Source organism: Bidens hawaiensis, unplaced genomic scaffold (genome assembly GCF_021521415.1).
Source record: "Bidens hawaiensis isolate Kalapana, Puna unplaced genomic scaffold, B.hawaiensis_p1.1 tig00004551_1, whole genome shotgun sequence".
In the NCBI taxonomy this organism is placed as follows: Eukaryota; Viridiplantae; Streptophyta; class Magnoliopsida; order Asterales; family Asteraceae; genus Bidens; species Bidens hawaiensis.
In genome coordinates this window covers 809,904-828,197 of record NW_027491277.1, presented here as the reverse complement: position 1 = coordinate 828,197, position 18,294 = coordinate 809,904, and the positions used below count along the sequence as shown (strand labels likewise).

The following is an 18,294-nucleotide window of genomic DNA, read 5'->3' as shown; positions in this document are numbered from 1 at the left end:
GCCTAAATTGAAAGTCTAAGTATGTGGTTCAAACAAAAGAACTAGGTTAAAACTTATCTTGATGGTGGCGGTGGAAATTTTGACTTTTTGCGGCTATCACTAGATTTACGTCGGCTATGGCTGCCGGCGATACAAAACCTATACTCTTCTCTTGCAATTGTTCACGTGCGAAACGAACACCAATCTCTTGTCAGCGGTGGCAGCGAAACTCTAGCAACTGCTAGCGGCGATGCGACAGCGTAAGAGGCTGGTTCAACGACCTAAGCTCTGGTACCACTTGTTAGGATTAAACGCACACACGAAACTGAACACGACACGAAAGCAAAAAAACAACACGAGGATTTAGCGTGGTTCGGTCTAAACTGACCTACGTCCACGGGTGCCAACTAGATATTCTTTATTGAGTGACAACGATTACAAGTACATAGCAATCATATATATATAGAGATGCGACTAGGGTTAGTATCTTATTAAACAAAAAATTCAAACCGAGTCGGGCTTGCCCTTTAGACTTCAAATAATAAACCGGGCCTACACCGAAAGGCCTACGAAACCCAACAGTACTATATTTTCAGTACGTGCAGAATGTACATCACTATATTTGTAAAGGTTATCCATGAATGAAAATTATGATTTTACTCTTCATCTTCTATGATCATACATACCCACCCCACTCCACCATCACTAAACTCGCAAGAATAACCATGAATTTATTGTATGTTCATCTTTTGCTTAATGTTTCTGATCCATTCAAATGTATAAAGAAGTTACTTCATCCTTCTAGGTAATAAACGTCAATGTTACTGTTGCAACACGCGGTTACAAAAACTAAGGATTGTTGATCTTATTAACACCGTTATTAGATTACTAATTAACTAAGGACTTGAAATCAAGATTCCATATGAGAATATTAATCCTACCATTTTGGATTCAGTGATCTTCCCCATCCAATTTGGTGGCAACATTCCAGTTTGTTCATGAACCGTGCTAAACAAAGGCAGTAAGTCGGTAACATCTTGTACACCCCGGCCACTTCCTCCATAGCACCACTCTGATTCTCACCACCGCCTGCACCCGTCCAAATACTAATCTTTGGCTGCAGCCCCTTAACCGCCACCCCATTAATCTTGGCGATTTCTTGATACATTCCCCCATTAATCATTAAATAATCTCTTAAAGCCCCATAGTTACCTCCCAATGCACCCAAAAGTGTCCTTAAGTAGGTCCCTTGAGCATGTGCAAGGGCAACTAGACCTTCAGCCTCTTTCTGTTTTGCATATAGTTCACCATCTGTTACTTGTTGCCTAGAGTAGAATGTCGCATCTGCCATCACCTTTTGAGCTTCCGCTTCTTTTTCTTTCTCATACAAGATTGCTTCCGCAGCCTTTTGTTGCTTGTAAAGCAACCAGTTCGCCTCTTGTACCTTTGATTATATCCAATTTATGATTATAAATTAAACAGGTTTACACACGCCATTTCAAACGGCCGTCCCAGTAGTGTTTGAATGGCTGTTTAAAAAAAAAAGTTCAAAGTTTGACTGTCTATGGTCAGAATAGCCGTCTGGATATTGGACAAACGGCTATCTGACCAACAATTATCAAAATGTGACCACTTATAGTTAGAGCCACAATAATTTCCAATTTTTTCTCTTTTGGTCAAAACGGTCTTCTAAGTGTTTTATGAACGGCCATTTCATGATGTGAAATCAAATACATGTGTGAATAAAATGTTGTTACCTTGGTTTCATACTCAACGCTAGCTTTGCTCAAGAACTCGGACTTGAGTTTGTCAGTCTGAGTGAACGCGTTCATGATTTCAACCTCCTTCTGTAGCTCCGCCTCCCTGAGGGCCACCGCTTTGGTCGCCTCCACCTCGGCCACCTGTGAATCCCTGGCCCACTTGGCCTTCTTCACCGCCAGCTCAGCATCTGCTTCAGCCAACTCAGCCTCCCTCTCATTCTCAAACACCTTCACTCCGTCATCACCTTTATCTCTTCCTTCTTCCCCTCTCCTTGCCTCCGTGTCGATACTGTTGGGTTTTAAACAAGAATATCAAAGTTCAAGTTAACCATATTTAACTAGAAAACGCAACGGAAGCTAAGATTTTAAAACTTGTTATGAACATACCATTATGTTAAAACTAAAACCCAAAGAACAAGGATCAATATTACAAGAACAAAATGCTCACAAAATGTAAAATGTACCTCTTCTACCTTTAGAAGAAGATGTAGGTGGATGAAGATGATGATGTCTTCAAATGGCAAGGTTGCAAAGGAGAAACCCTCAAGCTTTGTATACCCCAAGCTTTGTAGCAACAACACCAACTTTATGCTAGGAATTGAACACTATATGAAGCTCACAAAACTCCCCAAAATTGGCCAAAGTGGCCGTGAGTTTAGAGGGAGAAAGAGAGGATGTTTTTGATTACTTGAAATTCAAAAAAAAGACAAGAACCAAAATGCATGTCTTGTGAATGGTTATTAATAAAAGGTGGTCAACACAAAAGGACAAAAGTTTGGATGGGACCAAACCCTCCACCCACATGGGGTGGCCGGTTTTGTTTTTTTTTTTTTTTTTGTGTTTTGTTTTAACCATTTAAAACACCTCCATTTATTTTATAAAACTCACTTTTATAAAATTGTGCATACATTTATGTAATTATTTAACCAATTAAATAATTTATTTATATAAACAAATTATCCAGATAATTTATTTAAATCCTCAAGTGTGTTTGTTTAGAAAACCAATTTTCTAAACACGTAGTGTTCGGTATTCGTTTAAATGATCAAATCACTAAAAGAATACATTTGGTGTTGTCTAGCTTGTTATTGGGTATGACCCGACTTGGATCAAACACAGTTAGCCACATTAGTTTAAGTATGTGTCTCGGGCATACGTAATTCCAACAATCTCCCACTTGCACGAGATACATAGAAAATTAATGCAAGTGGTGAATACCGCCTAACAACAGTTCACCACCCCTAATGTGTTTGACGAAGTGCCATTCAATAACATCATCCCTTCAAGTCCCTTACTTGATATGATTTAGGTGAATCTATCATTATATCCCTTTGTTACTAGATGTCATGTTGGATCTAAGAGACATAGGCGATCATTCTCTTTACAATTCAACTTTATCAGGCCTTAGACATCTAAACTCTCAACACATAAGAGGAACAAATTCCATCTTGACTGTATACGCCTCTCACTATCACTTTATACTCCACCTGAGCTCATCCTTATGTACCATCTTTTACGAATAGCGAAGGGGAGAGTCAAAGTGTAATACTTGGTGAAAATCAAGACCCAGTATACATCTCAGGTCTAAGGATAATATGAAATTCTCCTTTACTCAAGATTACTAATGATCAAGTCAATCGACTCCATGTAGTAATATTGAGAGCGGGTCAGTCCAATATTTGTATCCCACAAATATCTATGAACTTTGGCAGCAAACCTATGCTCCATATTCATTCCTTATGAATATCCACCAATCCTAGTTCATAATAGTCTTGCTTCATATTTGTTCCCACAAATGTGATTGACTACGGACTTTTAGAATAAGATAACTTATTCATGGATTAAACATGCAAAATTAGAATTTAACTCAAGATTCCATAATCATATAAAAGAGTTAAATTACAAAAGTCTTTTAAACTTTAATACAAAATAGATCAAATCCAATTACTAGAATATCGAAGTCCTAAGCCACTCGCATGACGCTCATGTTTCGGTCTTTCTAGGAGCTTCGTGAATGGATCCGCAAGATTTTGATCAGTTCCAACTTTGCGAATACATATCTTTCCTTTTTCAACTTCATCCCTTATGTAGTTGAATCTCCGCTCTATGTGCCTTGTCTTTTGGTGCGAACGAGGTTCCTTGATTTGTGCAATCGCACCCTCGTTGTCACAAAAGATTTCTAGGGGGTCTTGAATGGAAGAGACTACCCCTAGATCAGTAATGAATTTCTTCAACCATGCAGCTTCCTGAGCTGCCAATGAAGCGGCGATGTATTCTGATTCTGTAGTGGACAATGCTACCACTTCCTGTTTTGAGCTCTTCCAAGAGACAGCTCCTCCATTAAGAGTGAACACATACCCAGATTGTGATCGAGAATCATCTCGATCAGTTTGGAAGCTCGCATCCGTGTAACCTTTTATAGCGAGTTCCTCCTCACCAGATCCATATATCAGAAACATATCCTTAGTTCTCCTAAGGTATTTCAATATGCTCTTAACAGCCATCCAATGACTGTTTCCTGGATTCTGTTGGTATCTGCTTGTCATGCTCAAAGCGCATGACACATCCGGTCTAGTACATATCATCGCATACATGATGGATCCTATAGCAGAAGCATATGGGATTTGTTTCATCATCTCTTGCTCACCCTTTGAGTTTGGACATTGAGCTGAACTCAATATGGTCCCTCTTTGAATAGGTACAAAACCTTTCTTGGAGTTTTCCATCTTGAACCTTTTCAAGATCTTATCAATGTATGTACTTTGGTTCAAACCTATCAAGCGCCTTGACCTATCCCTATAGATCTTTATTCCCAAAATATAGGCAGCTTCACCAAGATCCTTGATGGAAAATCTACTTCCAAGCCAAGCCTTAACGCTTTCCATGGTTGGAATGTCATTTCCAAATAGTAGAATGTCATCGACATACAATACTAAGAAGGTAATTATACTCCCACTAGCCTTCTTATACACACAAGCCTCATCAGCGTTTTTGATGAACCCAAAACTTTTGATTTCTTCATCAAAACGATGATTCCAAGTTCTAGATGCTTGTTTCAATCCATAGATTGATTTCTTTAACTTGCATACTTTATTAGGATGTTTTGGATCGACAAAACCTTCAGGCTGAACCATATAGACATCTTCCTCAAGATATCCATTTAGGAAAGCGGTCTTGACATCCATTTGCCAAATTTCATAATCATAATGTGCAGCTATGGCAAATAATATCCTAATAGACTTAAGCATTGCCACAGGCGAAAAAGTTTCATCATAATCAACCCCTTGAGTTTGAGTGAAACCCTTAGCTACAAGTCTTGCTTTATAAGTATCCAAGTTTCCATGCATATCAGTTTTCCTTTTGAAAACCCACTTACTTCCAACAGCTTTGGAGTTGAGTGGTGGTTCAACCAATTCCCAAACTTGGTTGTCATACATGGATTGCATCTCAACGTTCATGGCTTCAAGCCATTTGTCACAATCATTCTTGGACATTGCATCACGGTATGTGGTTGGTTCATCCGAATCTACCACGTAGCAACCTTCTACAAAAAATCCATATCTTTCAGGTGGATTGCTAACTCTACCAGATCTGCGAACGTTTTGTGTGTTTTGATCAACCACTTGATCACTTTCAACAACCTCTTGTTGAGTGCTAGTATCAACCAATTGTGTATCATCTTGTGATTCTTGATCCTCATCAAATTTCACTGTTCTACTATTAGTTCCTTCCTCAAGGAACTTAGTTTCCAAGAACTTACCCTTTCGAGCAATAATAACATTTTGCTCACTAGGATCGTAAAAGTAATATCCTAAATCATCTTTAGGATAACCTATAAAGATACACTTAGTGGATCGGACTTCTAATTTGTTTGGGGTGTATTGCTTTACATAAGCTTCACAACCCCAAACTCTTAAGAATGATAGCGATGGAGCCTTTCCATGCCATACTTCAAAAGGTGTCTTCTCCACTTTCTTGGTTGGAGCCATATTCAATATGCGAACAGCGGAAAGTAAAGCATAGCCCCAAAATGATAGAGGTAAAGTGCTTCTAGCCATCATCGATCGAACCATATCTAATAGGGTACGATTTCTCCTTTCAGACACACCATTATGTTGTGGTGTTCCAGGTGGAGTAAGTTGTGAAATAATTCCACAACTCTTAAGATGATCTTGAAAAACACCACTTAGGTATTCACCTCCTCTATCACTACGAAGTACTTTGATTGTGGTCTTGAGTTGTCTTTCTACTTCAGTTTTGAAGTCTTTGAACATTTCAAAAGCTTCATCTTTGTGTTTCATTAAGTACACATAACCATATCGACTATAATCGTCAATAAAGGTAATGAAGTATCTTTCACCATTCCTAGTCATTGGTCTAAAAGGACCACATACATCCGAATGTATGATACCCAATAATTCTTTTGACCTTTCAAAAGTTTTATTAAAGGGTTGCTTTGTCATTTTGCCTTGTAAACAAGATTCACATACATCAAATGAATCATACTCATTTGTTTCTAGAATACCACTCTTGCGAAGAGTTTGCATGCGATTCTTGCTTATATGTCCAAGGCGACAATGCCAAAGATAGGAATCACCCAAGTCCTTCTTGAGTTTCTTGGTGTTGACATTGTACATTGAACTACTATGTGACATACCACTTTGATCTATTTCATATATACCATTCATGGGTATAGCTTTAAAATAAAACATGCCATTCATCAAAACATGAATATCACAATTTATAAATTTAAGATCAAAGCCACATTGTTTTAAAAGGGACACGGAAATAATGTTTCTCCTTAACTTAGGAGCATACAAAACATTCTTCAAAATTACTTCCAAACCACTTGGAAGCTTTAATATGTAGTCTCCTTGGGCTTGGACTTCAACTCTTGCTCCATTGCCCATAAAGAGACTAATGTCCCCTTTGTTGAGTTGTTTACTTCTTTTGAACCCCTGCAACAAATTGCAAATGTGAGTTCCACATCCGGTATCAAGTACCCATGTATTTGAAGAAATAACATTTAGTTCAATATGTATAGTAAAGATAATACCTGAGGTATGCCCCGCATCCCTCTTATCTTTTAACGCATTGAGATAGGTCGGACAATTCCTTTTCCAATGACCTATCTCTCCACACTCAAAGCATGGATCTTGCGCCGCAACCTTTTGCTTCTTTTCCTTCGGTTTGGTGGGCGTGATGGCTTTCCTCTTTCCCTTTCCTTGGACGTGGCCCTTGCCCTTAGCAACACTTGCTTTGGGGTTGGAGTTATGTCCCCTTTTTCCTTCATTGATTGTTAGAACGGGTAAAACCCTTTTACCCATTCCCGCTTCGGCCGTTCTTAGCATTGCGTGAAGCTCACCAATGCTTTTGTCCCATCCATTCATGTTATAATTCATGAAAAAGGTTTCAAACCTTTTGGTCAAAGAGTTGAGGATCAAATCCGTAGCCAACTCATTAGACACGGGACAATTCAACCTACGAAGCTTTTCGATGTAGCTTTTCATCTTTAGGACATAAGATGAGACGCTTTGGGTTTCCTCCATACGACATGCATGAAACGCTCGAACCGTTTCGAAACGTTCGGCTCTAGCTTGTTGAAGGAACATTTCCTTCAATTGAGTTATCATGTCGTATGCCCCATGATGCTCGAAATCCTTTTGGATTTCGGGAATCATAGTCCCTAACATGAGGCAAGAGGCTTGCACCGAATCTTTGGTGTACTTGACCCAATTGTTATACGCCTCCTCATCTTCCACGTTAGGCTCATCGGGAATGGGATCGTCTAAGACATATGATATCTCTTCTTGCTTGAGAACTATTCTCAAGTTGCGATACCAATCCATAAAGTTATTATGGTTTAGACGATCCTTTTCAAGGATGGTTCTTAAGGATAGGTTACGGGTGTTATGGGTAGAGGTGTTTGCATTGTTAGCGGCCATCTACAAAATTTAACAAAGTTTTATTTTAGTATTATAAATAATTTAATTATTAATACCCTTTTATTCCAAATTTTAAAATAATAATTAAATTCTAGAATCCAACGATAAATCAAATTTCGGTTAGGTGACCTTTATCCCGTTATTTGATTTAACAAGGTAGTCAATCTTGACAATTGCAACCCTTTGCAACTTCTAGAGGTATGGGACCATTCGAAATCCTTATTTCGTGTTGGCATGTTTATCCCATCAACACCATTAGATCCCATGCTTAGGTGACCTTTATCACATGGTTTCCAATTCAAGTCGTCCTACTTGTATAAACATGTAAGATTAACATACAAGTGGTTAGGTGACCTTTATCCCACAAATATGTTAATATTACCCTAAGTATATTAGTTTGCTCAAAATGGTTAGGTGACCTTTATCCCATTTAAAGTTCCCTAATACGTTAAGTGTCATACAAAAGGATGGTGTTAGACTTGTTTCCTTGGTAATTATGAAAAAGGGATTTTTAAGTTTTCCAATATTCTAGTTTGAAAAACATTATGCCATATCCTAACATGCATTTAGTAATATGGCGATTTTGAAAACCAATTTTCAAGGTTCAAGTTATAATAAAACCAATTTTATTATATGTGAGTAATCGCTTAGTTTTAATAAACCCATTTAATTAAACTAATTGACGCGATATTACCAAATATATATTAGAACCCGTTTTATGCTTGTTGTCGTTCCTATGTGACGGTTTGGATATCCTAATATCTATCAACCACACATTACATAAAGTAAAACAAACAACCAAGCATACATATGCAAAATATAGTCATAACCGAGAACCCCTAAGTTTGACCATACTTGTTAGCCGAAACAAGTATAGGTCATAAGTCACACCTAAGGGACAAAACATGACACAAGGATGGAATGTTGACTCCCACTTGACCTTGCATCCAAATGCTTCAAGTATCCTTTCCAAGTTGTTGTGTTCTTGTTGGGCTTGTTAATGGGCTCCAAACTTCCAAAAGTCTTCTTGGGCCCAAGAGTGAAATTTATGGGCCTAATGGGCTTGAATCCCATGATGGGCCGGTGAGGCCCAACAAGCCCAAAATTTCGGTCCAAGGCCCAAATCCACCAATTCTTGCATCTTCAATTTTTACAAAATGTATCCTAATACATATTTTTCTAAAAAAAAGAAAATGCAACTAATCTATTTATTACAAACCAACTTATGAATAAATAAATTACACAAGCCTAAGATTATGAATTATTACAACCATATTGAATAATAAACATAATCAACATACACAAACAACAATCAACACATCCAAGGTCTAGGTTTCGGTTATGACACATCCAAACATACCAAATGTTCTAAGCATGCAACCTAAGCAACCAATGCCCAAAATCACCAAATAAAATCGCCCCCCCCCCCCCCCCCAAGAGGCTACGGCCCAAATTTTTATTATTTTTTTTTATTTTATTTTCAACATCCAAATGTTAATAATGGTTTCCTAAGATCTTTCCATGCATGTCAAGATCTTACAAATCCATGAGGGGTAAAATCCACCAAAATTTCGGACCCCTTTTTCACCCATGAAAAACCCGAAATCTATGAACATGTAAGAAGCATAAGTCCTTGTAACCGGCTCTTGATGCCATTGTTGGGTTTTAAACAAGAATATCAAAGTTCAAGTTAACCATATTTAACTAGAAAACGCAACGGAAGCTAAGATTTTAAAACTTGTTATGAACATACCATTATGTTAAAACTAAAACCCAAAGAACAAGGATCAATATTACAAGAACAAAATGCTCACAAAATGTAAAATGTACCTCTTCTACCTTTAGAAGAAGATGTAGGTGGATGAAGATGATGATGTCTTCAAATGGCAAGGTTGCAAAGGAGAAACCCTCAAGCTTTGTATACCCCAAGCTTTGTAGCAACAACACCAACTTTATGCTAGGAATTGAACACTATATGAAGCTCACAAAACTCCCCAAAATTGGCCAAAGTGGCCGTGAGTTTAGAGGGAGAAAGAGAGGATGTTTTTGATTACTTGAAATTCAAAAAAAAGACAAGAACCAAAATGCATGTCTTGTGAATGGTTATTAATAAAAGGTGGTCAACACAAAAGGACAAAAGTTTGGATGGGACCAAACCCTCCACCCACATGGGGTGGCCGGTTTTGTTTTTTTTTTTTTTTTGTGTTTTGTTTTAACCATTTAAAACACCTCCATTTATTTTATAAAACTCACTTTTATAAAATTGTGCATACATTTATGTAATTATTTAACCAATTAAATAATTTATTTATATAAACAAATTATCCAGATAATTTATTTAAATCCTCAAGTGTGTTTGTTTAGAAAACCAATTTTCTAAACACGTAGTGTTCGGTATTCGTTTAAATGATCAAATCACTAAAAGAATACATTTGGTGTTGTCTAGCTTGTTATTGGGTATGACCCGACTTGGATCAAACACAGTTAGCCACATTAGTTTAAGTATGTGTCTCGGGCATACGTAATTCCAACAGATACGATCTTTGTTTCTGCGTCAATCTTAGCAGCGTTCTGCAGTGTTTGTCCATTTCGCAGCTTCGCTCCGATTTCACCCTATATCACAAAATTCAAAAATCTAACCAATGTAGATTTAAACGTATATAATATAATAATGGGGTGTGCACGGTTTGGTTTGGGTCGATTTTAGGCTAAACTGAAGTACTGAACCAAAAAACCAAAACTTCGGTTTTTGAATTTTTGAAAACTTTCCGTTTCGGTTTACAGTTGTCGGATAGAATCGGTTCGGTTTAGGTTTTTTGGTTTTGCGATTTGAGCATGAAAATTTTGAATTCAAAATTTTTTTTGTCCAAAATCAAGAATTTGGGCGTAAATCATTTCATTAGTAATAACTAATTGATTATATACATACATTTGGGTTAAAACATATAAATTACATACTTATTAAAGCTTTATAAATTACTTAAAATATAAAATAAATAATGAAAATCTATAACTTTGGTTCGGTTCGGTTTTTTTATATACAAAACCAAAGCATCGGTTTTTGTTTCTGTTCAGTTTTTTTAGCAATTCAGTTTCATGGTCGTTTTTTCGGTTTTATGCACATCCTTACATTATATCAAATTTTAACGATATATTTTTACCTTCATCTTGGCTTCAGAGACATCGATTTTAGCCTGATTTGCGGCTTCCATTTGCGTTTTCTGCCCTAAATACGAGAAATACTCGTGTCCGGGAACATCCACCAACTGTTTAACATTCGCATTATAGATCCACAACCCGAACTGATTGAGTTCCAGCTGAACTTTCCCGAACACCTCCTGCTTAAACGCTTTAGTTCCTTGAAATATCTCCTCCATAGTCATCGAGGCAGCGAGTACTCGTGTCTCGCCCTCGATGATCCCCTTAACAAGCTCATTCATGTGGTTAGATTCCTTATCATGAGGGGAAATGAGTTTGGCGTATTTGTGGAGGCTGTCATTGTCGTCGGAGCGTGGACCGATGGTGAACACGGCTGGGAGGATGAATGGGAGTTTCTCGGCGCTCATGGCCATGACTTCGAACGTGTAATTGACTGGAGAGATGTCGAAAACCGAGTAGGATTGGCCGGGAAGCACCCATGCTTTCTTCTCGATCTTGATGTCTTCGATCCCGAAGCCGGTGATGACTAAGTACTCGGAGGCACTGGCTACTCGATACATGATTATTGGCTGGAAATGACAAAGGAGAATAACAAGGGACAGGATGCGTAATATGTGGTACTTAGGTTGAAGGGGTTTTTGTGAATACGTATAAAAAGCATGCAATATATATATACACACAGATATCAGATTTTAAGGGTAAGTGGATGATCATAAAAAAATTGAATATTAAAACCAAGAAAATGTATTTTTCATTATAGCTTGAATCTCCTATCCAACCACCCTCTTAAATTTCAATACCTTCAAGGTTATGACTTAAAATATAAGCTTTTCATATAAGAGTGTTCATATGCTAGACCTGAAAATGGTTACAACATCAAACTCTTTAACCGATCGCAATTGTATCGAAACAGATGAAATACACATTTTTGGCACGTGCTGCAAATAGTTTGAACATTCGCAGATTTCTAATGTATAACAAAAGGGTCTAAGGTCCCCAGTTTGGGATGTTCTCGGAGGCTTCATGCACCATTTTCACAAGTGTCACCTGCCAAGTTTAATAAATTAGTTTGACCTTAAAAGTCAAACAATGGCGCAAGTGATAGAACAAAAGCTTACCACACTTTCAGGGACACCAGGTGGAGGAAGAGGAAGGTTTTTAGGCGGGTAGACGTTATCAAACGATCTTTTGTCAAATCTCCACTCGCCAATCTTCCCATACGTTAACTTTCCCTGTAAATATTCAACGCAATAACAGATTTTTTGTAAAATTTGTTTGTTAACTTTTGTTGTATTTTATTTGTGAACAATTCGTTTAAATTTTTAATGAACGAACATGAATTAACATGAAACGTTCATTTTTTATCAAACGAACATGAACAACAAATTCTTTCTATTAAAGTTGAAAGAACGAGCATGAACATGCCATGTTCATGTTCAATCGGTTTGTTTACCTTCCTAACGGGAGATATTCAACCATATATCGGCTTGTAATTAAAAGTTTAAATTAAAGATACAAAAACATAACATAAATAAAAATTATCTATTTATATTTAAATGAACACAAACGAGCGGATATTAATGAACGTTCACAAACGTAAATAAACGAGCAAAACATGTGTACATATTCGTTCACTTAACTAAATGAACAAAAGTCTTGGTTCATGTTCGTTCATTTATTAAATAAACCAACATAAATAAACTCCTCGCTGCAAAGTTCACTGAATTTTGGGTTCGTTTTACAGGCCTATGACCCAAGATATTTATAATACAAATAATCATTTTAATGGCTATATTTAATATAAAACAATTATCATTATTATAATAATCTAGTTTCTGTAATATAAATTATTTTCCGGTTGTGAGATCAACTTTTTTTTTAACTTTTAAAAATATGAAGAGAAGTTGGTTGCCGAAATATGGTACCTGCATATCATAGTCACATCCATATGTGTAGTGAATTATGTACTTGTTGCCAATTTCTGTGTCCCATGGAGGCTATTAATTATAACAAAAATATTATTATATTAGTAAATATTATTACATTTTGTTCGGAAATAAAAACCCGAAAAGAATAAAACCTGAAGCATGAAATCCTTGTGTAAAATGTTACCAACATCATGCAACGCCGATGAAACAGCATAAGCATACCTGTATATGAAGTATGAACCCAATAACTTGTATTTTATTAAGAAGTTAAGTAATTAAACATCCATTCAAAAAATGTCTAAATTCTTACATCTCAAGGACCCAACCGAAAGCCTTATCAGTTTCAGGGTCTTTTTTCATCGCCAACGACACGTTCATCCATGTGGGGGCTATTTTTTTAAGCGATTCCTAAATCCAGAAATATAAAAAGATCTTCAAATTTTAAAATAAACCAAAATGTGAATACTGTTTTCATCTAAGGGTATGAATTTCCGACACAACACGAATACAAAATTTGCGAACTTGGGTTTGCTACCAAAAGGTAAGGGGCAGTTTCGGTTCGAACCACGAACCCATTTAGCTAAGCGGGTCTTATTCATGTCAACCCGGCGGGTTCGTGGGGTGACCCGTTTAACCATGTTATTTATTATTTATTTTTTAAATATGATTTTAAGTTATCTTGTGTCAAAATTTAAAACTAAAAATTAAATTGACATAGATTTTATATTTTAAATGTAATTGTAAATTTAAAGTATCAATATGTGTAAAAGTAAGAAACTTTCGGGTCAAATGGGTCATGTGAATGTCAACCGGAGAATATGTATTTTGTGTTAGGGTTCATGTGTCTGACATGATTTTTGGATTCGAGTCGTGTTCAGGTTGAACCTGCAAACACGACCCGCTTAGCACCCGTGAATTTTTATGTGCATAATTATATTTACCTTCCCAACAATAACGGGTGAATTTCCAATAGGGTCAATATTGGTAATCGGGCCCTTACTTTCCGGGAAATACTTTCTAAGAACCTTCTCATATTTTTTAGGTTCAATGTAAAAGAACGGGAATGCGGCTCCAAGGCCATCTCGTGACAAATTTGGTATCGGTTTTACAATAATATGATCGGGCTCGGACATTAATATATAGCTGCAAACAATATAAGAACAAGGCATTTATAAATTAAAAAATATATATATGGATGAAAAAATGAATCCATTAACTTTTATAGTTTATGCATACTCTTCTTTAATGTCTGCTTTTTGAAGCCATTGCACAAATGCCCATGGTCTATTTAGGACTATGTAACCCTGAAAAATACAAGAAAATAATTAAGAGTTGAAACATAAAGATATTAATGAAAATAATCAGCAAAATTTCTATGCTCAACAAATTTGGTTCATTATATAAGTCAATTAGTCAAATAATCAAAACCTTTGCAATTTGTAATTAGAATCGTGGATATCCATCTATCTAAACACTATCATACACACAAATTCCTCTAAACAACGGTTTATTTTGACTTTGAAAGTTAACACTATGATACCTTTATAATTCAAAGTGGCAATAAAACATAAGTTTTTACACCCAAAAACACTTTCAATATATCTTACATCCTCTATTCAACTCACAAATCAATATTTCCCCTAAACATAACATTCTTGTCAATTTTAGAAGTCATATTTTGCCTAAATGACCCTAAAAGTCAAAATTAGACTCTATAGTACCTTTATGATCTGAAATAACAATAACACACTTAGTTTTTACATCCAAAAACTCTTTCTTGAAATACATTTTACATCATCTATTCAAATCACACATCATTTTTTTCCCTTAACCGAACATTCTTGTCAATTTTAAGGTCAAATTCCACCAAAATGGCATTAAAAGTCAAAACTAGACTATAATACCTTTATCATCAGAAATGGCAATAACACATTTAGTTGTTACATCCAAAAAACTATTTCTTGCAATATATCTTACAGCATCTATTCAAATCACACATCAATTTTCCCCTAAACCTAACATTCTTATCAATTTCAAATATCAAAATCTTCATAAGTAACATCAAAATTCAAAACTAAACTACTTAACTTGACAAATTAAACCTAAACAACAACTATTAACCAAAATCAAAACAAACCCACATTTCGAATCGGCTAATCACAGAATACCCATTCCGAATCTGGTCGACTATCCCTGTAGTTTCTTGTTTCATCTAATCAAAGTTTCGGTTTTATCACACACACAAATCCTAAGTGACCTCTACACCTAAAAAATGGTTTATTTTGACTTTGAAAATCAACACTATACTACCTTACTAACCCAAAGTGACAATAACACATTAGTTTTTCCCCTAAACCTAACATTCTAACCAATTTCAAAAATCAAAATCTTCCTAAATAACATCAAAAGTCAAAACTAAACTCCAAAACTCACCAAATTAAACCCAAACAACAACTATTGCCCAAAACCAAAACAAACCCACAAAACAATTCCAAAAACCATACCCGATCTGTCCCCGCGGGCAACGGCTGCGCCACGAAAGTCGGGATCTCATCCATAAACTTATCGGGTTTACCCGAATGCAAGATCCTAGTAAACCCACCCATTTCACACTCAACTCCACCTCTCTTCTTCATCTCCTTGAACCAATAATACATCACCCTCGTCTGCCACGTGTTATACACCGAATCAGAAGCAGTAACCGCAGTATGAAACAACCTCTTTTTATTATTCAACGTTGACTTCCTGTCACCAGGCATCTTAATAATCGGGTCAAAAGATAAGACCCCAGATGAACCCGGGAGTTCTTGCTTAAGCGGAGCATTGGCGGAGAGAATAATATTGTATGTGATCAGAGCTACTGAGAATGTTATGATTAATGTGAAGAATAAATTGCCACAACCCATGATGTAATAATATTAAATGAAGGTTTTTACATTTGGGGATTAGGGTTATTGGGAAGTTGAAGTTGAAGTTGAAGTTGAAGATGAAGAACAAAAGTCGTATATGTTATATGTATGTATATATATGGGTTGTAATCCATGGTGTGCGAGAGTAGTTGAAGAATAAAAAAACTGGTTGTCCGACCAAACTATAGGTAGGATTCTTGTTTAAGCTTGACTAGTTATGTTTTCGTTAAAAAATCTAGGGTCGTGTGATATGTCTGTCTAATGTAACATATATATTTTTAAACGGTGTTCATGGTATTTTACTCTGGTTAAACTATGTTATTTTAACATCGTTCATGCTAGTTTTAGAGTTTTGCTTGACTGTTTCCCCTAGAAATCATACCGTCGTCAACTGTCATTTGATAGTTGTTGTACCACTCTCTGACGTAACACACGCCGAGACGCAATTTTTTTATAAAAAAAGTAATGCATTTAAATATTGATTTATTAGGTAGAAAAAATATGTTTAGAAAAGTAATCTTCATATAATTGTAGCTATGTATTAAAAAAACTCGAGTTGTTGTATCTACTTTATATCTTAATAAAGTAAAACATGTGAATCGTCTATTTGATATATTAAAATTATGGCTTTAATCCTCAACGTAGAAAAATGGTGGCTTCTGTCGTTACTTTTTGCTAAGTCATTACCATTTCGTTTTGACGTAGAACTCTGATAAAAAAAGGCCAGTTAAATGAGTAGCACTTACATTTTTACTTTTACAATTTATAAGACAAAAAAACTCACACGAACCCTTCCCCTCTACGCGCTAATTCGCGAACAACAACCGCATTCGAAATCCGTTGACTACCCCCCCCCCCCCCCCGGTTGGCACATCACAGCCCCGTTCCCATCGACAACTCTCAATCAATTAAAGTTTTGGATAGATTGAGGGACTTCCACGCCTACAACCGACTCGTTAGTTCCTGGGAAAACTATGGATAAATCAGTGATCGGTTATCGCACACAAGATATGATGGTTTTTGCTAACCTCTTAACATGTTACCATGCATGGTGGAGCATTGGTATGCTAAGCATATTATGTACAAACGATTTTCATAATGCAAAATTACACTATACGATATTGATTTCACAATTTGTTGTGCACACACTTCCCTAACATGTGTTCTTAAAAAACATTGACCTTGTATAATTATTAAATTGTGTCTGAAGTCCTTTGAAGTAATTCCATTTCAAAACAATCAAAGTTACATTCTATGGAAGAGAGACACGAGAATTGGTTATCTTAGTTCTATGTATTTTTCCTACAATCTATTGTTGGAAAAAACCTTAAAACATTAGGAGTGCCTTCCTAACTATTAAACTTTTCACTAATGTGTCTCATTAGTTTAAATATTTAAAAATAATTACATTGAATCTATAGTTGCATTAATGATTACATTCATAACAATGTTTAATACAAGAGTTGAATTGCGATGTTTAATAAATAACATTTATAACTATAGTTGAGTACTTTTAGTAATTGAGTATTTAAACATGGAGAAAAAAAATAAATAACCAGAGGGGCTTGCCCCAATGGCCAGGAACATGATGGATGATCCGGGTGTCCCGGGTTCGAATCTTGATTCCGATCGGATTTTTTCAGAGCATTAAAAACCTGTCGTGCCTTCGGACGTGGTGAGCAAACTGGGTTTTACCGGGAACGCCAAGCCAAACTTGGATGCCAGTGTGGATCCCGATCATGTCAACATAGCTGGCCTGAGTGGGGTGGTGGGGCGCGACTTGGTCGCGTAGTACTAGCTTAACTGTGAAAGTCACCGTTAGAAAAAAATTACATATAAAGTAAAATAAAGATGTAGTTACATTCATAAATGATTATATTCATACCAATACTTAATACAAGAGTTGAAATATGATGTTTAATAAACGATATTTATAACAATAACGGAATATTTTCAGTAATATGCCTAAACAAAGGAAAGAAAGATCGGGTAGATACATGAAAGAGGGAAATGGAGAAGTTATACATATGACTATATGAGGTAAAATAAAGAGAATGTTGATAACTAGGTACTCCTTTTTGATAATTGGATATGTTGAAATATGTGAATATTTTTATTCAATTGAAAATAATATTAAAAATAATTTGGTTTTTTTCCCCTAATATATTCGTTATGTTTAATTTTTTATATGCTGGATTAGACTGATATTCAAACATAAGCTAAGTTAAAATTAGTGATTGGCTTGGAAGCTGGTGTCGCGCTTGTGCGCTGGACGGACTCCTCGTTTACTTGACAATTAATCTATAAAAAAAGAAATTGAGGAGGATGTAGTTAGAGCCCTTACAAAACATTTCCTAACATTATCATCTTTCATCTCATATCAGAATGCTTCCAGTATATCACATTAATATCTTTGAATCACCTTTGGTCTTCGTTGTTCGTTTGATTTAGGGTTTCATCAGTCGGATGAAGCCAGTCTAGTTTTGTGATTCGCAATGAATTTATTTGTTTTATAAAATCATTGTGTTAATTGTTGAGGTTGAGGTTTATGTTCCATTTTGTTTCTTTGATCTTGCACGTTTCTAGCTTGGGTGAAACATTTGTGTTTGAGTTT

The 18,294-nt window shown here is 36.0% G+C and overlaps 2 protein-coding genes across 2 annotated transcripts; both read right to left on the bottom strand.

The window, feature by feature from the left end:
- Positions 1-916: 916 nt before the first annotated feature.
- LOC143626967 (flotillin-like protein 4) lies at positions 917-11,403 on the bottom strand. The gene is made up of 4 exons (XM_077096883.1): positions 10,846-11,403; positions 10,206-10,297; positions 1,737-2,028; positions 917-1,423 (listed from the first exon to the last, which is right to left on the bottom strand). Exons 1-4 carry the CDS (start codon positions 11,401-11,403, stop codon positions 917-919), a joined length of 1,449 nt encoding a protein of 482 aa, XP_076952998.1.
- A 208-nt stretch (positions 11,404-11,611) lies between these two features.
- Positions 11,612-15,788, bottom strand: LOC143626994 (hydroxyproline O-arabinosyltransferase 1-like). Its single transcript, XM_077096901.1, has 8 exons — positions 15,276-15,788; positions 14,008-14,075; positions 13,713-13,914; positions 13,082-13,179; positions 12,924-12,993; positions 12,769-12,840; positions 11,962-12,075; positions 11,612-11,890 (listed from the first exon to the last, which is right to left on the bottom strand). Exons 1-8 carry the CDS (start codon positions 15,675-15,677, stop codon positions 11,831-11,833), a joined length of 1,086 nt encoding a protein of 361 aa, XP_076953016.1. The 5' UTR covers positions 15,678-15,788; the 3' UTR covers positions 11,612-11,830.
- Between the last annotated feature and the right edge of the window lie 2,506 nt (positions 15,789-18,294).